The sequence below is a fragment of the Silurus meridionalis genome, chromosome 3 (genome assembly GCF_014805685.1).
Source record: "Silurus meridionalis isolate SWU-2019-XX chromosome 3, ASM1480568v1, whole genome shotgun sequence".
NCBI classification, from domain to species: Eukaryota; Metazoa; Chordata; class Actinopteri; order Siluriformes; family Siluridae; genus Silurus; species Silurus meridionalis.
The window spans coordinates 23825863-23848206 of NC_060886.1; the positions used below are offsets into that span (position 1 = coordinate 23825863).

General features: G+C 37.2%; 1 protein-coding gene across 19 annotated transcripts in view; it reads right to left on the bottom strand.

The window, feature by feature from the left end:
• tns1b (tensin 1b) overlaps positions 1-22344 on the bottom strand; it is a 244776-nt gene that overhangs the window by 69388 nt on the left and 153044 nt on the right. For 16 of the 19 annotated variants that reach the window (XM_046844817.1, XM_046844814.1, XM_046844808.1 and 13 more), the window contains 2 exons: positions 18240-18278; positions 5173-5214 (listed from right to left, as the gene is read on the bottom strand). In XM_046844817.1, coding sequence (XP_046700773.1) covers positions 5173-5214; positions 18240-18278 — 81 coding nt within the window. Of the gene's footprint in view, positions 1-1401; positions 1713-5172; positions 5215-18239; positions 18279-22344 lie in introns of those variants that run through there. The other 3 variants (XM_046844816.1, XM_046844825.1, XM_046844822.1) reach the window with 2 other exon arrangements.

Genomic DNA, 22344 nt, shown 5'->3' on the forward strand with positions numbered 1-22344 from the left:
GTGGAACACTGAACCAAGTTGTGGTGTGGATAGAAGGTGTCTCACGAGACACTTGCCTAAAAGAGGACAAGTGGAAAAACTCTCTGTGACTCATACTCATTTTTCATACTGTATTGAGGTGCATCTTTGAAAGTAAAGATCTTTGCCTCCATTCAGCATTTAAATGACATGGTTGAAAATGACCAAGGAGACCAAATAGTTACAATGCTTACAAAGAAAAATGCAGACTCTAGCAGCATAATTATATACAGCACTTAGGAAAGTAAACACAGGCTGGATATGGCTTTAATAATAGAAGGCTTGATTATAATCACACACGAAAAAACAGTGTACTAATATTCTACTGTATTTGGCATCATATTCTACTGCTACTTCCAGCGCTACTGTGTATATTTGAGTATTACGGTATTATTTAAATAGTGTATATTTAATGTTTATCTACATATTACAATTGAGTCACTTCATTCAAGATGCTGTAATTAATTATTTTTAGTTTGAGATATATAGATATAGATATGTGTACTGTGTTATGGAAACTTTGATTATATGTGTGGCATTACGGGAAAATACCAGACAGTCAGTCTGCTTCAAAAATGTAAAAAGCTTGCTAGCTACTCCAGTTATCATATATGTAATTGGCTTTGTGGAAGGGAAATAATAATTGATTTGGTTTGAAAGAAGAAATCGACTGTCCAAATGTCTTTAATGCTACTGAGATGCAGTTACAACATGCATAAATACAAAGGAGACAATTTTTTCAGGTTGGACAAAAACATATCATTTCAGAAGTATGTAGAATATAAATTTTTAAAAAAGTCTAAATGTAAAGCCTCCCATTTAATTTGTCTTCCTTTAAGGTCAGTGTCAGATATAATTAACACTCTGCCAGTGATACATCAATTAATACTGATTATTTAGGCTAAGGATCAACAGTATGAACTAACATAGTGGTACATGCACGAAAGCAAAACAAGTCGCCAAGATTACTCAGTTCCAAGGCAGGACATTCAAGAACATCATATCAAAAATCAAACATGCCCCTACTCCAATCATACTTCCTTTCCTAACAAAAAACCAAACAAAAAGTCGTTCTTTAAGGCTGGACTCGAGGCTTGTACAGCAAGAGCCACACAGCGCCAGGCTCCAGAAAAACGCCCACCCCTCCCTTAATCAACCCACAATTACGAGCCCCAGAAGAGCAGCCAAAAGCGGGTGGGGGAGGTGAAGGGGGGTCCCAGGCGACCTTGATCAAAACCAGCTGGGCACGCTGCTTACGAGCACGTCTGACAAATTAACTATTGAAAACAAGACTGGAGGGATGGAGAATAAAAATAGCAAGAACAAGACAAAAGAAGTCTAAAGCTGGTCAAAGTGGATGAAGATGAGCATGTGTGGTCCTACCTTCATCAGGTAGCCCGTGCTCCAGCGCCAGGCGCTGCGTATAGAGTTGAGGCGCCTCCGTAAAGAACCGCTGGGGTTCATGGCTGAGAAAGAGTGCTTTCTGTCGTTCTGCATTTTCTTTTCCTACAGCAAGCTTTGCCGTCCCAGAACAAAAAAAAAAATAGCCTCTATTTTGAGTCAGTGACTCTCACAGGATGCCACATGCTTGGCCAAGAGTTACAGTAGACCACAACTTGCCTTCTTTTCTTCTTTCTTTTACTCCCCCTTCTCCCTTTCACTTGTTTTCACTCCTTCTTTCGTGCGTTCTTGTTCAATCTCTCGCTCTCTACCTCCCGCCTTTTCCAACCTCCTCCCTCTTTCACTTGTGTGGTATCTCTCTGTCCAACCCCTTCCTTCTGCCCCTACATCTTTTTCTCCTCCCTCTTTCTTGAGATGTGTGTTTTAGGTTGCCACCCATGTGAGTTTGGATCGGTTCGGCTCTCTGCCCTATGTGTCTCAGCCACTAAGCAGATGACCGGGGAACACCCTTTGAGATGTGTGAGAGGAAAGATTACATTTTTTTCAGCTTTAACCGTCTTTCTATGATGAATTAATCTGCACACCAAGTTTTGCTTCGAGTTTCCAAATCATATGAAGAAAAATTATGCTTTGTTCAGCACTTTCCAAATGCCAAAATAGTTTAGGTGAAGAAGTAAGAAGTCATCAATGCAGTTTAGACTAATTTCCGTCTTCCTGTGTAAACTTAAATATAAATATCTTACTTTATTTGCAATCCCAACAACTCAATATAATCAAAACAGTCAAAAAAATGAGTCACTTTATGAGTCACAGCGATCAGAAGACCTCAAACCACACACTAGAAAAAGAGATCCTGTGATTAGGTCATATGATCTTAAGAACTTAATAATCCAAGAAAAAAAATGCATGAGTTGAAGACGTCAGAAGAACCACACTGTAATGTTCATGACAGAGCCTAGAGCAGCATTTGGTGCAAATCTGAGCAAACATACCATTTGCAGGTTTAATTACATTCACTGGGGGCAGATGTCTCTTAATACCAGCCAAATGCTCCATCGTTTCTAGGCCAGTTTCAAGCCTATACCCTGATTTATCAAACACTACCTTGCCAAAAAAATTGGAATATGATGAATTGCAATCTTAAGATATTTTGATCCACAACAACATCCAACAAAGCATGGGGTTTGAAATATTTAGGATTTGGAATACTGGTGGAAGTCTGGGGTAATCAGCGTAAAATAATCTGAGAAACCGGGTTAAACCACTGCCGTTCTGCGCTCCTTGTTGCTTGGCTAAATCCAACCAATGTATCTGGTTTGGCTCCTGAGCTTCTCATTCGGAGAAGCATAAGGTTTAAAAATTGGAGAAGGAAGTTGCCATATATATATATATATATATATATATATATATATATATATATATATATATATATATATATATATATATATATGGCACTGTAAAATTTGAAAAATGGAGATTTGCTGATTTTTTTTTTTATTAAACCCACAGGATGATGGAGGAAAGCAAATCACTTGTAATACAATTAGCAAATGACACAGGACATGCACAGGTCACAAAAGAACATGTACTCATTTGTATTTGTTGCTTACACAGATAACATTGTTTGAACTACATAGAAAATGATCCCTTTATGAAAATGTTTCATAGCTCAATCTAATTTTATGTTTAATTGTATTTTTTTAATTCCTAAACATAGGCTGCGTCATGGCCAGAGGGTATAACGGCCAATTTGTAATGTGATACTTCCTTCCTTCCTTCTTACAAATCAGTCCCGACCAAAAAAATGAGCCAAAACCTATACTATCGTGTGCTGCTCCAAGACAAGGGTATGAGGAAAAGCCAGTCTTATACAACAGTCTTATAATATTTCCCACAGAAACACACAAAGCCACACATATTCAAGCAGAGAAAATAAAACACAGATGCAAAGCAATAAATCCATCCACTTGTGGCAGGCTCTATTCTAAAGGATCTAAAGTTCATAAGAGTATTTACTGCATATCCTTAAATTGAACTGTTGCACAGCACAGCAGTAGGCTTTATGTGAAGTACTGATGATCGATGGCAGAAGATTCATAAGCGGCACTAATGCCTCAGTCGCATTCTCTATAGAAAACAAGAATGTCTATGATTGCATCCCAGTGTCTATAGAGGCTGTGATGGGTGGCCAAAAACCACTATAATGGCAATGATCACCAGTCTTTCATTCACTAGAGGAGTCATAAGTGCCTGCTCCACAATTTATTGAACAGTTATAATCACTTCAATCACAATCCCTTGAGCGGTTATGGTCTCAAATCTGTTGAAGCTCTCATAACAGCTCTCTGAATGGTGGCCTCAGAAGACACAAAGAATTTGGCATCTAATAGTACTCAAAATACTCCGGTGATGCAGAAAGAATATCAAATGAAAAGTTAAACAACATCATTTACATTTTGCACACCATTTGGTTCGGTGGTTTGTCCTCATTTAAATATAATATGTATAAACTTATACTACTGTTTCTCGATTCAAATCCAACAGTAAGTCTTTGTGTGTTTTGGAGAGATTATTAATTTATGCCTTCACCTTTTAATATTTGTAGATTTTGTGGGAATAGGCAAAGTATAAATTAGGGTGAAAAATTAATCCAACAATTTATATGCTGAGAAATTGATCTACTATATGTTCTTCTTCTAATAACAGATAGATCAAAAGCTGTAAAATTATACTGAATGTAGATCATTTAAAAAAAATAAAATATATAGATATAAATCATAAAACATACAGTTCATTGTGTTTTAATATTAAGTATGATTTAAAAGATTTAAGCCTTGCTACATTACACATAATGTGGTGATCTAGGACAAAAAAAAAACAGTAAACCTTTTTCTTTGGTTGAACTGTGAATTTTTAATCACTAATATTTTAATATTTCTATAAGTTGCCATGCAAAAGGGGGAATCTATCAATCAAATAAAAAAATCTGATTGCAATGACCAAAATCTACTTTTAAGAAGAAAAATAGCTATAATTAAATATATCAAAATCTCCTGAGCAACTAGTAACATCTGTTGCACAATGCAACAAACAGACATGATAGTCAATGCAAAGACAGTAGCACTCATACCTCACATATGCCATAATCTGAAACTACATGCACATATGTAACTCCACATAAAAATGTCTGTTGTTCATTTAGATTAATGGCAAAAATGTACGTCATCTGCAGCTGTGGTCAGGCAAGCACAAGTATTTTTTGGCTGTGTATTAGAGAACCGATCAGGCAGAAGGGAGGTGGTCATGAGGGGTGCTGGCAATGTGCTCACATGCCCCAGCTATGGCATGATGTTAACACTGGAGCTTTTCCACTCGGCCTGCTTTAAACACAGGAGGTGTTTTGACTGGCCTGCTCCAAACCAGCCTGCATCCATCATGCTCTTTGTGAGGCTGACTTTAGCTAATGCAACCAATAATTAGCGGTTTATTTCTGCACAACTTTTAGACTTGTAAGGTTTATAGCACAGCAACTACATAGCAACAGTTTCAGTGTGAGAGCTAAATATTTACACGCTATAAAACCAGTATTATTTAGAGCACCATATACTTCACAGCAAATCAAGTAAAACCTATTACAAAGGGAAAAAAAATACTTAAAAAATACTTACAAAAATATATAAATATAAATATGTATAAAATATCATATTTTACAGATAAGGTTTTATTGACATTATTGCTTTAAAAAGTGCTTACCATTGTTTCTACATGTTTTAGTGGGATGTCATTGCTGGGAGCCTGAAAAGCATAAGAAAAAAGAGTGTGAGAAAAATAGTCAGGTGACTTAAGAAAGCAGTGAAGAGGCAAACTGTGGAAAAAGCCTGCAGGTGATGCCCTGTGCCAGCACCTTGGCATAGCACACATAGCACAGCTCACTGCCCTTCAAGAGAAGAAATAAAGGTCAGCCTTTCCAGCTGTCATACATATATATATATATATATATATATATATATATATATATATATATATATATATATATATATATATATATATATTTCATAAGGAAGAACCATTTCTACTCTGAAAGTCTTTTGCTCTTCTTAAATATTTGCTCTTCTTAAAAATGTTTATCACTGCCACTGTCACATCTGGCTTGCTCATTAGGGAACTAAATCTACATCCAGATTTCTGTAAAGTTGCTTTGAGGAAATGTCTATTTTTAAACATGGCAAAGAAGTAAAATTGAGTTGCATTAAATAAATGAAAAATTGCTTCTCCCTCCCGTCTTTATGACCAGAGTCCATTGACATAAAATGGTATATTCATTAGTACAGCCATAACTTTTAAAAATTCTATTGTTTTTAAATAAAAATTATTATTATATTCTTCAGGCAAAATTATTATTATATTCTTCAGGCATTGCTGTACAGGTAATGTCGGACTTGTGAGTGTATGTGTATATGTACTGTATATTAGGTCTGATGCACTGGAGGTCTCCTTTAGAGAAGTACACAGAAAGGCAGACAGACTTGGGCTGGGCTCAGTGTGTAGGAGTATCGATAAACAACCTGGGTAAATATTTAGACACGACCACATAGCTTCACCATTAGTCAATGAGAGAAAAAGAGAGAAAGTATGACCAGGGCTACAGCAGTACCATATACAGAAGTGCAAACCAGACTTCAGCAGAGTAACTGGCCACAGAGCAAAGTGTTCATTTATGGCTATTTACAAACCCTTGGATCCATGACGTCATCAGCCATCCCAACTCAGCCTACCTAATATTGCATCAGAGTGAAACCCATGACTGAGAAATAGAACAAGCAGGCAAATGTTTTAACAGCGCCAAAGAAATGTAAAAAAAAATAATGGTTATGACCTATAACTTATGTTTTCATATTGGGTAACTGTGGTTCTTTAAACTACTGTTGAACCTGAAGAGATGGGGAAGTGGGAGGAGGGTGAAATGGAATACATATCAAAGAAAGTGAACCGCGTCCAGGAAATGAACATAACGGATGAACTGCTGTGAATTGGTTTTTAAGGAAATTCACAACAGCTTCGCTTCAGTCAAAACCTGAGGCCCCCGCCGGCTGAGTGGTCACTGATGTAATGTGAATCATCAAATCTCAGCCCCAAAAGAGACTCTGCCTGTCTGTCTCAGTGTCTGAGAAATATAGTCTCTGGGAAAACACTAGAACTGCAGCTCGAGGAGCATGACATTAACTGTAGTAATCCTAAATGTAGTGTGGTTGGTAGTAATAATCTTGTAATGAACTTCTAGAATTACTGTAAGTCTCTGCCCCAAACCCCACATCTGTCAAGAACAAATGAATCACAGGTACATACATTTGAACACTAATGTCCTTGTTAAACCACAGAAACACCACTAATTGGGAATACTAGACTTAAGGCAAGATAGTCTTTGCTGCAAAACTAAAAGTCCAGTGAGTGGAGCTGGACCTCACCCATGCCTACTATAATTCTAACCCAGGAGTGTGCATGTTTTCATTCCAGCTAACAAAAGCCAAAGCTGTCAATACTAAAAGCTAAGATCAACGGATTATTAGTTGCAATAAAAAAAAAAATGCACCCACACCAGCCTTTGAGCATACGACTGAAATACCCCTTCCCTGACCCAAACCCACATGATGCTATACAACAAAACAACAGCTTTATCCAGCATGGAACACACTTCTCAGTTCTCTGACTCTTAATAAAAATACACAGTCCACACTCCACACCATGGACTTTGTTTTTGCAGCAAAGATTACTTGTGTAAGATTAGAATACACCCTAAATGAGGCACCAGTCCATCATAAGTCACTATACGCATATGCATTTACACACTCGTTCAATCCTAGGTATGATTTAGCAAAGTCTATTAAATCAAGTTTCACTTTTTGACAGTGAGAGGAAACCAGAGAACATGTTCAGTTCCACACAGTCAGCAACCCAAGCTCAACCCTAAACTCACAGCTTCATTATGCAACCCTGTCTGAAAAATCATATGCTAAAAGATTTTTATGTCTGTAAATTAATCATTTACAAACCTACCCAAGTTATTTTCTGAACTGGTACCCCTTACACATCAGGGTTTGATATTAAAAACTCCTGAGAAGAGCTACATAACATACAATCCAACCAGCAACATTAACAGAGAGTAGATTTGTCGATAAGCCAGATTTTGAGGCTTCGTTGCTCTGAAACACGTCTGGCAGTCAGTTTTCAACTCTGTGGTATTGGTCTGAGGAATAGCCCGGGTGCAGTGAGGTGGGAGGTCATGTGCTTAATGACTGTGGTGCCGAGGGTCTTCCACACCCTTTTCTCACACTGCCAGCTTCTTATAAAAAGCCTCAGTCTCTACATGTTTGCTTAACTTCTTCTTTTTGCTCCACGTTAAAGTTCCACAATTTTTATAACATGCTCATTTCAAGATCGATAATAACAAGACTCTAGTTGGATTTACTCAATGTTCTCTAGATGAAAAGATGTGTTAAACTTCTGGTTTCATTCTTATAGGAAGGTGTATTATGGGATGCATTTGTTGAATCACTTTTGTATTTATTGCTCTACTGAATTCACTCTTGTGTGGTATGTGTTGTAGGGGTTCAACAAATTACTGCAATCCATATCCATACCCATTCCTGTATTCAAATTTAAACTAAAAGTGGGTGTGGCCTAAACTGAAATGAGAAGTTCCAGATTTCCCTTAACCTCATTATTGCCCCATGATGTTATCACTGCATAACTATTCAGTCTTTGGCAAATTCATCCTGTTTAATGCTAATTAAAATGCTCCCTGATGGTTAATAGTTAGTGAACCCTGAGCTGGATTTGGACCTTAGGATTTGCTCTTCCCTTTTAAGTTAATTTACTAGATCTTGTAGATTTGTTTTATTTTGTGTCATATATTATATATATCAGTGGCAGGGGGTCAGGGCCAGCAAAGCCTTCTCTGCTGGCCTAAACACTATTAGAAGCAATGACCTACGTTTACAACCTAAATTCTAATATTTGTTCCATAAAATTCTATTTGTTTATTCCCAACAGTTTATTCCCTTCATTTCATAGAGTTGCTCTTGGCTGCACTGCTTCCAGTACGTGTATGTGGTTGTTAGATTTTTGTCCAATCAGATTTCAGCCTCTATGTGCTGCCATGTCAATCTAATCTGCCCAGGGCCTTCAAAGTCAATACTGCTGGCCATAGTCTCTATAAGCAATGGGTCTGTTTCATTAACCAATCAGATTTCATAATCGCCACTGATATTATATATATGTATATATATATATATATATATATATATATATATATATATATATATATATATATATATATATATATATATATATACTGTATATATATATATATATATATATATATATATATATATATATATATATATATATATATATATATATATATATATATATATATAATATATATATATATATATATATATATATATATATATATATTAAATATACTGATTTTCTACTTTGTGAAAAAAATCACTATAAAGTACAAGTTCTCATTATATCCCATCAAGTATTAAGTAACTAATTTAGTGCTCAGCTACGGTGAAGAGAAATGGTAAAAAACATTTTCCAAGTCTGATTAGACATGACAAAAATTAGGAGAGCATAGAGAACACAAAGCTGGTGCTAAATAAATTTGATTTGTGCATGGCACCTATTATTTATTTTCTTTTGTTTAATGGTTCACATATCCAGAACACCTTGGATTCCATTCCAGGGACTCAAGTTGCGTCATTGATAATGATTGCGGCTGATAAGAGAGTGTGAAAAGGCCAGCTATTGACTGGAAAGCAGTTCAAAGACTGCTGGGTCTGCTGGCAGCCATGTCCAACGTGGTCCTGCTTGGTCTCTTGCACATGAGACCCTGTCAGTGGTGGCTTAGGGACAGAGGGTTCTCCCAGAAGGGCAATCCACTCTGCACAATCAAGGTCATGCAGCAATCGTTATTAGCCTTAGACATGTGGAGAGAACCCGGGTTCCTGTTACAGGGCCTCATATTTGTCTATGTCGATGAAAAGGGAGCCCATCTTCTGAGGTCCGGTGAATAGAGGTTCCACCTGGAAGTCATGGAGCAAATATGTATGCTTTTCCCCCTATAGCCCTGCTCCCGGGAGTTCTGGAGAGAGTTCAACAAGATGGAGTCTGTCTCCTCCTGGTAGCACCTTTTTGAACACCTTCCCTGGGAAATTCCTCCCAGGAGGGACCTTCTCTCTCAGGGGGCGCTTGGTTTCACCCACGCCCGAGCTGTGTAGGCTGTGGCTGTGGCCCCTTCCAGACAAGGTCATAGAGAGCTCCCTCCACACAGTGGTCGTATGCCACAAAGTGGCACTTGTTTACTACATGGTGCGGAGGTCACCAGTTAGACCCAGTTAACTGCCCGGTTGGCCAAGTGCTGGAACTCCTTCAAGAACAGTCCACCGAAGGGTTGTCTCCGTCCACCTAAAGGTTTTCGTGTCAGCTATTGCAGCTTATCATGCGCCGCTTGCCAAGCAGTCACTAGGAAAAAACCTGTTGCTGACACGTTTCCTCCACGGTACCATGGGGCTGAGGCCTCGGGTGCGACCCTGAGTGCATGTGTGCAACCTGCCAGTTATCCTGGAGGCCTTGTCCATGGATGCTATCTCATCCTCCTATAAGTCCTCTGGTCTCCCCACACCTTCCAGTGTCGGAGCTTACTCCACTCGGAGTGTGGCAGCCTCTTAAGCCTTGTCCTCTGAAGCATCCCTTCAAGACATTTGCGACACCGCGGGCTGGTCTACCCTGCTGACCTTTGTCAGGTTCTACAGACTTGATCTTACCACCACTCCAGGGACAAGTCAGTCTGGCGGTATTGAACACTCTTTTCCCAAAGCATTGTTGATGCAGCGCAAATTCCTGAAAGGGAACGTCTGTGGGTTGTGTATGTATCTCTGGTTCCCTCAGAGAATAGGATGCTGCGTCTTCACGGTCTCTGCATCCCTGCAGTTCTTCATTACCTTTTCAGATGCTAGTGCCATTTCCACTGCATGTGCTTTTATAGCTGCCTGGTTGTAACGTCACCCTGCCGGTGGTGTCGCGTCTTTCCGTTGGACAGATAACACACGTAATGAGTGTGGTCACGCAGAAGCATTCCTAAAACATTTTTTAAGCAGCCTCTCGTTAACTCAGGGAACCAGGCTTACATACGTAACCAAGAGACGTTTTTGCTGAGCTACAACTACAGTTTGTTTAGCAGCATGTATCAACAGAAAATGCTGCTTGCTTTTAAAGGCTCTGGCATGGAGGAGCCAGTGTTGGATCTATTATGATCTCAAATGTTAAACTATTTTATGAGTTGCTCCATTAGTTCCTGGTTCCACAATGTCCACTGACTGTATAAGACTGTAGAAAGGACATTACTCATAATCACACACTCCAGTACTCATAGAAGTTCTCACTTTCCGCTGTTTTGTATTGTTTTAAGATTTATAATCACTCTTGATATTTTGAGTATGGTTTCTCTGAAGGTTTCTTCCTCATAACATCTAGGGAGTTTACCCTTGCCACAGTCACCCAAGGTGGCTCATCAGAGATAAATACACCTAATTCATTTAACTTCTTAAGTTCTGTAAAGCTGCTTTGAGACAATGTCCATTGTGAAAATACTATAAAAATAAACATGAACTTGAACCTGCAAGGAGTGTTTGCTGAACATCCCATTCTGTTATAATTCTGTAGCTTCCATTCTTCTGGGAAGGCTTTCCACTGGATTTTGAAAAGTGCCTGTGAGGATTTGTGCTCATTTAGCCACAAGAGCATTAGTGAGGTCAGTGTTTAACTCAACTAAATGTGTTCAGTGTGTTGCTAAAAGCTTGTTTATGACTGGCCAAAGATCACTTCATTCAGACACTCTCTGACCGTTTTTTTATAATGTGTTTTAATCAGGCCAAACAAATGAGACTAAGAAAGAAGAGGCAGTAGAGTTTGAATCAAATGTACTGCTTGTGGCCTTTTGACTGTCTACATTTGATTACCCTCATCATACATTAGCCAATCCTCAAGCTGAACTCACATTTCCAGACAGTCTGTTGCACAATGACTGTTTGGGTGGTTTGTTGCAAGCCACTGCCTCTTCCATGATGCACTTTCACCTGCAATTCAACAAAAACCACAGCTAAGACACATGGTGCCCAGCTTGCAGGCGTCTGCAGTGCTATTCTTCAACTCCTTCCTTTTACCTCCATGAGAGTAGTAGAGTGTACAGTCGCTTAGCCTCTAATGTGGCTCTGTACTTATCACATGGGTTTACCACTTCTGTAAGTTATTCGAGAAACTCAAATTATAGCCCACTTCAGTTAGAAGAATGAAAAAAAATAAAATGATACTGGGAGTTTTCTAAATGGAGGGAACAAAAACAATGAACAGAGGCTCCTTTAAAATAGCCTGGAGCTAAAATAAGACTTAACAGTGCTCATTTAAAAACCATGGGAAAGTTTGTTTTGTACAGTCCACAGCCAATTCAGTATTCAGGAGTGTATGCCATCTTCAAGAGAAAAAGACAAAAGGAGTGACTATGTATAACTGAGAATTAACTTGATTTGCTGATGTTCCACAGTGTAAAATATATCTGTAAATGGGTTTAAAGCACTATATTCCATGCAGATTGTTAGCAAATTGTTGACTAATTGCTGTGCTCTAAAAGTAAAAAAAAAATGTGTCTCATTACTCGAGAATAATCAACACTGATCTGGTAACTTTGTGTTGTGTTCGGCTTCATCACACCATGCATATTGGTTATTTTGATAAAACAGCATTTCCTGTAATATTCATTATATCATGTTGTTATTTCTGTAGAATTATCATATAAAAGGATTTTGTACATTCTATGCATTGTATTCGCAAATGCAGAGTTAATACATATTCATGTCATGCATAGCCATGCATATTTCTTTAAATGGGATTATCTTAGTCTGCCTCATTATAATGTGATCCAAGTTCATATTCTCCATCACATCTGATCAGCTCTGTTTAGGCTTGCAAAGAGGAAATACTGGGTGTATGCTCAGGTTTCTCTGACTCCTTTCCTCTTCTCCTTATGTAGCCTACAATCTCTAAATAAACTGTTGTTGTTGGGTTTTTTTGCCTGGCTTTATTGTTTTCCCTATAACATTGGTTTCCTAAAGCATTTGATATATTTCAGCAAAATATATATACAACCTCATGACTACCCCATTACCTGAGACTGTTATAATGCTAGTTACCCCTATAAAAACATTAAAATAACCTTTTCCCAGAAAGCATAACCATATTATTGAGTATACATTTTTATTAACCTAAAAGGTTTTGCTTATAATATGGTTATTATTAGGCTTAGAGTATTTTGAATGTCCACAATTCTCCATGGGTCATCTGTTACTATAAAAAAAATTATAAACTCGGGATTTGAATTACAGCAAGCAATTACTGTCAGAGTTGCTCTTACAAAAGCATGCATCCGGACCAGATCAGAATCCAGCAGTTCCGTGGGATCGAACATTTTATTACAGTTCATTTTGGTTTAATTTTGAACCATACACTTCCTATTTCATATACTGTACACATAGATATTTTAATCCCTTTCATGTGAATGCATGAGGGAATGGATTTATGTTCCAATGAAAATTCCTCAAACCACAGCACTCCATGAATATACTGTAGATATATTTGTCTGATGAATGATTAGTAGAAAAGAAAATGCTCTTTTTCCAGAGTGAGTACGCACTTAGTCACACAGGCTTACTCAGTTTAAAAACTGATCCAATCTGCAGGAAATGGTAAAATATTCTAAAGGGAGAGGGATATGGGAGAAATCTAACATCACAGAAAAACTCTTGATATAGTCCAGTGCCTCCTACTGGAGAGTACTTTTTTTTATTCCTTACAGCTTGCCAAAAAGTTAGCGAAAATTTTAGAAGTGGGGTATGTTGTTTATCACCGAAAAAAAAAAAATAATAACCTCATAATCATTTAGAACAGGGAAATATCTAAAACCTGTGCACACGAGCTGGATGAGAAAGCAGACAGCTGCTTGATCTGGCCAGCGAGAGTTTCCTGTAAAAGTGTCCCACATTGAACGCCTAAAAAGGACATGTTATTCTACTTATCTGCTCGGCAATGTGATTTACACAGGGCTCAGGCCAGCACAGCTGAAACTGGAACATTTAATATATAAGAAAATAGACATTGGCTAGTCTCCTTTTGGTCTCCTCTAAGGACAGCAAAAAAAGTGTAAGCTAGTGTTATAGGAAATATTACTGGACATTTCATTTACATCAGGAACAGATGGTCAGAAAATTTTTTTAAGGTTTAATAGTAAACTGCTTGCTTAACCTTTTTTTAAGCAATTCATGTGCATGCATGTACAATTTTAAATTGTTATCAGAACAAATAAATCTAAGAATTTAAAACCAATTAAACATACAACATTATACTGATCTCCATTGCTTTCTAGAATTTTCTAAATGCCGATGATTCAACAAAATTCTAAAATGTCTTTAGAGTTCAGGTATAATATTTTTGCCTAATCATGATAACCCAATACAGACAATCAATCCACAACTAATATTTAACAAAATTTACTTGCCATTCTATTTTCAGAAAGAATAATAAAGAGCATCTGAATGTGTGGTTTTAATAGGGGCAGGTGAAAGCGGGCATGTAAACAGGGGAGGTTGTCTCATGAGAGCTCAGTGGAAAGAATTCAACCATCCCAGTGAAGAATCAGCTGCTGTGAGAACCAGCAAATGGAAGCATCCCAAATTGCCCTCTGACCTTGTGTTGATTCTCCCAACAGAGTCTGGACGTCACAGTGGACCTTCCACTAAGGGGCTTATACAGTTTGTGTGAGAGACGGAGAAAGACAGAGTCTCTCAAGGGTCTGAAATTTAAACATACACAAACACACGCACACACAGACATATATATACACTCTGGTGGACCAGTGGAGAGAAATGACGGCCTGTTTACTGTCACTAAGCTAGTGGAATGCGTCTCGTTCTCTTCTAGCCTATTATGGCCAACAGCACTCTCGAACGAATCAGGAACAGACAGTGTGCAAATACGTTTGCGTCTGTCTCCATTTGGTTGTGTGCATGAGTGTATTACAAACCATACACATCTATGGGAGACCTGTTATGGGAGATACAGTTACCACATTTATTCCTACATTTTTTCGAAGCTTGATCAGAGCATGAAATGGTGGCTGGTCACAAAAGCTCTGGTCAAAGGATCTGTTCAAACCACCCACAAATTACCATTTAAACCATAGCTTAGTCTATTGGGGTTTTGGCACAACATGCCAACTAACTGTCAGGAAAATAAGTTTGCCCTGCCATTTTTTGATTTGCATACATTTTATGGGAAGTTATCTACATTCTGTGAACATCTACACATCGGTTTCATGTAACTGTGTATGAAATGACATCATGAACTAACCATTTATTTGTGTATATTAAAGGAATCCCAAATCTCACTGTGTTGGTCGAAAATGCAAAGAAGCATAGGAGATGAAGTAAGTGGAATGTTGTCAATCCACATTTGTATATGTGTATCTTTCTGGCAGTGTCAGTCTGAAGTAATAACATGCACAAGGACACAAAAATGATGCTGATGAAAAAAAAAAAAAAAAAACACATAAAGAGCTGCTTGGCTCGATGCTGTACACAAAATCTAAGTGGGGCACAGCATGCAAGTATGCTATAAACATTTTCCTAATTGAAAGAACTTGCCCATCTTTAGAAACCCAGTCATTTGAAAACAATGTGCTGGCTCTGGTGGACAATAATATTTTTTATTGTGATGCCAGTTCTTTAATGCAGCACATACAACCCTTGAACATAAAAATGAACATGGGTGATGGTGATATATGTCATAGGAAATAATCAGATCAACATTGGTCCTCTATGCCTCACACCATCTTTATCTCGCTGACTTTTTCTCTTTTCTCGTCAAGCGCAGCATCCTGGTTTTTAAAAGGAAGAGCTGGCCAACATGAGAGAACATCTGTGGAATGCAGTCTGGCAGCGTGAGCATGCCAGCGTACACCACAGCACGTCCTGAACATGCTCTTGATGATGGCAAACACAACACCATCATTGCCATCAGCATGACAGTGCTTCAAATAAAGCCAGCTGTCTTCTAGCCATGTCTGAATTTTCCTAACTGAACTGAAACCACTGTCATCTTTTTTCATCTAAATGTACTAAATGCGTGTTTAGGTGTGCGTAAAATCACAGCACCATACAGGATCAAACTCATCCAACCCCTCAGCATTCAGGAATTCACCAAACAAGGAGGTAAAACCAGCCAGCAAAACTGCCCTCTCCCTTCTGATTCCACTCACATTGTATCATTTTTTAGGACTATTGGTTCTTACTCAGTGTTAAGCATGCATAGTGAGGACTTACAGTAATACTGAAATTGTCCATGTCAGTATTCATACCCGATATGTAACTACAGCACTATTTAGATATAAACTCACTGAATTTACTAATTTAGCAATAGGAAAAGTTTTGGGGGTTTTTTTCACAGAGAAAACACCATTTCAATTTTGCAAAGCATTTACCTTTTAAAGATCTTTTTTGTTTGTTTGTTTTTTTGTGAACAATTAGTGTAGAGAAGTGTAAGCTTGGCCTCCTTATCCTTCCTATAATAGCCATGTTTTCTTTCCAGAAGAGGGCATACAATACTGACATTATTTAAAGAAACATGAATGTTTTTACAATTTTAATTATAAACACATTTGACAGCAAAAGGAGACGCCTGCCATAAATTTACAAATATATTCTGTTTACACATAATTTAATTTTTTTTATACATTTTATTAAACATAAGACTATTAATTAAAAACGTCCTTAACTTTAATAAAATGTATTCAAAATAGACGGTGTACCTTCAGATATCTGATTTAAGCAGGGTTGTGAATACATAGTATTCGCTGCATAAACATTTCTATAATTTTTATTTTTATTAAGAGCTGCAAGTAACCTTTTTCAGAGCAGGTGTAGACAATGTACTATTGGGATAAATGTTGTTTTTTGAAACTGCAAGCTTTGGAGAATGATTCCCTTACATTTCCATATTTTGTAACATCAACTAACACAAGGATGACCAAAAAATCTGATCCAATAGAACTGGCCAAATAGAACTGTATGTTCACTCTAATAAAAGTAAAATAAAAAGAAACAGATTGTATATAGTCCATTCACTTCTGCACATTCCTCTTCAATGCCATAGCCTCAGAACCATTTCTGAACCTTTACATTTATTTACTGTACGCCTTTATATTTATTCACTGTACTCCTGAATGTCCACACATCTCTGCACTGTAATAGCCTTTATTGTTATTCACTGTATACTTTCATATATACCACTTGCTGTAAATATGCTAGATATTTATCTGCACTTTTGCATGACTGCTACATTTTGCACTTCTGGTAGATGCCAAACTGCATTTTGTTGCTGTGTACCTGTACTATGCAATGACAATAAAGTTGTATCTATTCTATCTATCTATCTATTTAACACTCATATTGTGTTAAGGTTAAGATTCATCTGCATTATTATCAAAGTTGGTTTAGCTATTACATTGTGAAACTTTTTCACAAGCACAATTTTCTTCAGGTTTTTTTTTTTATGCTGGAGTAACACTGGTGATTTTTTTCTAAATAGTCCATAAACAGTCTGAATGTCTGCATTTAGTGCCTGAGAGAACTGCTTCTCTGGGCAGGTAGACAATGTCCTGCATTCCAGCGATATATTTTGTTCAAGACACCTTTCTCTGAACTGTAATAGGTACAAATAACAAGCGGCATATCTCTTTGACATTGGGAAAGATGTAATAAGTTTGGTTTATGTGAAAACAACTTTTATTCTAAGAAGCCAGAGAACAACTCAAGATTTATTGAAGTGCAGAAAATGTAAGGTTCAGTAAGGACAATGCTGCCAGAGGTAAAAACAATACTGCCAAAGATGCCTAAGCAGTGCAAGCAAGGATATATATATATATATATATATATATATATATATATATATATATATATATATATATATATATATATATATAATATTCTAGATCAGAGATGCCCAAACTAGGGCCTGCAGGACAAAGTTGGCCCATGGTGACTTGGCTACATCATCTACATCATCATTTACCATTTAATATTTAATAACATATTGAAAAGTAAACAATATATACAGTATATATAATATATACAGTGTCGTTCACTGATATTACAAGCATATGGCTTTATTGGTAAAATTCTATGTTTACATTGTACTATTTGTAAGTTTTTATGAACTTTAAAACTTTAAAAGTAAAGTTGCATTATTTAAGCTAATTACAGTGTAATGCTTTGTATTTATCTATTTTTTTTAAAGAATCATTAAATCATTAATGAGGAAAACCATGGCAACTTTCATTTTAATATAATACTGTACGGTTTGGTATAATTCTACATTTCTTTTGGCCCACAGCCCTCAATCAAGTTAGATTTTTGACCATATATAGGAAAACCTTTGGGCACCTCTGTTCTAAATACAAACTTTAGGCCAAAAAAGGGCAAGATCTCCAAAATACAGTTTATCTTCTGTAACCCCACAGGCTTATCTGACCTTACCTTCGGATTTAAATTTTGAAACCCATTCAGGAATATGAATTGTTTCTTTCTAATTTCCAGCACAGATAATCTATTCGTATCTATGTGACTTATTGATGCCATTTCTCATTAAAAGAAAAAAAAATAGAAATAGAAAAAATAAGGCTGCAATGATAACAAAGATCATCTTACCAACTCATAGTTAGCAGTGGGAACACATGAGGCTGAAACCTGCAATATAATAGAAAAAAAGTGTGTTTAGACGTTGATATTAAACAATACAATACAGCATTGAATGAAACAACTTATACTTCTGTATGTTTGAAAACAGCTATGAAACATGAGACTGAGATTCTGGACACACTGGAAAAGAAAGAATGTACACCATAATCCAATTCATAATCATGTAAAAAAAAAAAAAAAAGATCCTTTGTTTCAGTTCCAGATCTTTCTTTATTTTGCAAAGGAGATTGGGAAGTCAGTGTTGTTTAAAGGGGGAAGTCAGTGTTGTTTAAAAGCGATTAGTGTTCGCATGAGCTCATGATCGGCTGACTGTAATAAGATTAGTGCTCTGGCTAATATCATCATCAGCCTGTATGCCTCCGATGAACAAATGACCATTGTGCATCATAAACAGCAGGAGAGCCTGACTGTAAATACAACATGAAGATGAACTATATGGTAACAGATCTGGATATTAAGATGAACCCAAACAGGATGCACATAGCAGCCGCTTCAGTTCACACGAAATAACATCTGTCCACGTCATTCAAGGGACGAGGTTACGACTCAGGACAAAGAAGGTAAACAAAAGCAGCCAGGGTTGAATTGTACTTATGTAATCCCATCCACGCACTTGCACATTCCAACAAGTTTACCCATATACCCAATGAAAACAGAATGCAGATAAACGCTGTCCTTAAGGGCACTTCATAGCATGTAAGAATATATCTCTATAATATGTCCATACACCTACACTCATGTACCTTTTAGTTAATGCTTTTAAGATTAAATTTCCTGTACATTTTTCACAGTCCTCTTGGGTGCAGTCTGAACAAGATTAATCAAGATCCCCACAAGATCTTCGCATGCACCGTGTTCTGATTATATGAGATCTAGTTTCTTAGGTATGTACCTCTGATCTAAGATCAGGTATCAACTGAGGACAAAGAGCATAAACAAACTACCCCATTCTCTTTCAAAGCCTTAACTGGATACATTGACTCACGAGTCCAAAAACAACTATGCTGGAAGACTATTCATATCAGTCTGCTTTTATTTTGTTGGATTAAAAAAAAAAAAAGAAAAGTGAGTGAGTGAAATTGGATTACTTTACATAATGGATCCAAATAAGCTTCAGTTGTTTAAGATTTTAGTTTGACAGCTGCATTATTTAAACTATTATTAAGTTGGGATTGGATGTTTCATTTTAGAACACCAACAGGATGTTTTGAACGTAAATGGCTCCAGGAGAAACAGGCTGAGAATGAGGAGTAAAAATATTTCCTATCGAAACATGTTATTTCAGCTGAGAATGTGGGTGTGTGAAATACATAAACAATATCAATCTCTAGCTCAACAAAGTTTTAGAATATCTAAAAGAACCATAAAAACACAATGGTCAAAGCAACAATAAACAACAGGAAATGACAAAGAAGAGAGACGTATTTTTCGATATTAGATAAGTGAAAGTGTCAAAATAGGAATATTCTGTGTATATATATATATATATATATATATATATATATATATATATATATATATATATATATATATATATATACAGTATCTCACAAAATGTGACTACACCCCCACATATCAGCAACCATTTTAATATATATTCTCAAAGGACAATTTTTTATAACTTTATATATATTTTATAAATAACTTTACTATAATATTTATTTATAACTTTATATTTTAAAGAAGTAAATGTGCAGCTTGTATATCTGTACAGATTATCTGATCCTCTGAAAGTAACTGAACATACAGCCATTATTGTCTAAATAACTGGCAACAAAGGTTTACCCCAAGTGATAACAGCTGTACATTGTGTAACCATGCAAAGTCATGTGTCCTATTCATCATGTTCATGTTTTTGTCCGCTTGATAGGACCATACAAATTTCTGTATCTTGTATTAGAGCAATTACAATTTGGTGCTTTGAGTACAATTCTCTCATACTGACCACTAGATGCTCACCATGGCATCTCATTGCAAAGAACTCTCTGAGGATTTGGGAATTAGAATTGTTGCTCTCCACAAAGAGGGTAAAGGCTATAAGATCAGTAACACCCTGAAACTGAGGTACAGTACAGTGACCAGGGTCATACAGAGGTTTTCCAAGACTAGTTCCACTTGGAACAAACCTTGCAAGGGATGATCATAAAAGTTGAGTCCTCGTGCTGTGTGTCAGGTGCAGAAGCTGCTTCAAAAATGCATGAAGCAGAATGTCTGCTTGTCAGTGCTCAGACTATATGCTGCACACTGCTACACTGCATGGCCGTCTTTCTAGAAGGAAGCCTCTTCTTAAGCTGGCTCACAAGAAAGCCCACAAACGGTCTAGATGGTCTTCAGGATGTATGACGACACCCTGGTGAGGAGTACCAACAAAATTGTGTTTTAAATACAGTCATCCATCATGGTGGTAGCATCATGTTTTGGGGCTGCATTAGTGCTGCTGGTACTGGGGAGCTGCAGTTCATTTAGGGAAACATGGATTCCAACATATACTGTGACATTCTGAAGTGGAACATAATGCTCTCCCTTTTAGAAACTTGGATGGCAGTTTTCCAACATAATATCGACCCCAAACATGCCACCAAGAAGACAACTGCCTTGCTAAGGAAGCTGAAGGTGATGGTGTGGCCAATTTTATCTCAGGACCTAAACCCTATTAAGCACCTGTGGGGTGTCCTCAAGCGAAAGGTGTAGAAGTGTCATTTGTCTAACATCCATCAGCTCCATGATGTCATTATGGAGGAGTGGAAGAGGATCCCTGCAACAACCTGTGCAGTTTTGGTGAATTCCATGCCCATGAGGATTAATGCAGTGCTAGATAACAATGGTGCTCACACAATATATTGACACAGGTTTGACATGTTCACTTAGGGTGTACTCACTTTTGTTACCAGTCATTTAGACAATAATAGCTGAACCTAGAGGACAGTAAATCTGTACTGCTATACAAGCTGCACATTGACTACAATAAAGTATATCCAAGATTAATGTTTTATAATATTGTCCCTTGAGAACATGTACATATTTTGGAAATATTGTGCCTAGGTAAAGTACCACTAATTTCCTGTCATCACACCCTATCATTACATACACACCGCAGACATTTCATAACTAAATAAGCTTCTAAACGATTATCTCTGCAATTAAAATGTTCATGCATTAAACATAATCTCTCTTTTTAAACAATTCAATAACGCTCAATAACGCCACACACACACACATTCACACACACACACACACACACACACACACACACACACACACACACACACACACACACACACACACACACATTCACACTTAGGGGCAATTTAGAGTTGTTTATTCATTCAAATTTAGTTTTTTTATGTTTAGGTAGGTGAAACCCAGATATTGCTAAGGAACATCAAACAGACAACATGAGGGCATTCTTTCAAAATAAAGATGTGTGCAAAAGATGCATTTACAGTAGGATTGTTCTCTTCCATAATGGACTCAACTGAGAACACTCTATCTTGCTACAGTAAGTGGTAAACATTAACATGGAAACGTTAAGGGTTCCCCCAAAGGTGAATATGCCAAAGACAAACCTAAGCCCAACACAGCACTTACTTGGGATTCTTTAACAGACACTAACAAACACTGTGTTTAACATACAATCATTTGCCAATCTGAGATATCTGAGTCTGAAATTCCATCACCTGGCTCAGATCTGCTCTCGGGTCCACAGTGCTGACAGCTCCTCCACCTGAGTCATTCCAACACCTCCTCTTGGTCCTAATATCTATTCCTCCAAGTAACCTCTTATGAGACTATAGAAACCTTCTGGGAACGTTGAAGGCCTTATTTTCTTCTTCCTTTTAAAGTAATCTCAAAGTGACATGCAACTCATATCTGTTTCCAAATTAGCCAAACTAATCTTGTATGATGTGGGTACAGTGTGGAAATGTACTGTGCTGTTGGGACTGATATCATGTCTTGAGCCAATGGAAGATCACCGATTAAGTTCTGGGAAAGAGTTCTGGCTGAAGACTGAAAGAAGAAAATCCCAGAACTTTTAAAGTGTCTCTGTTGGAGC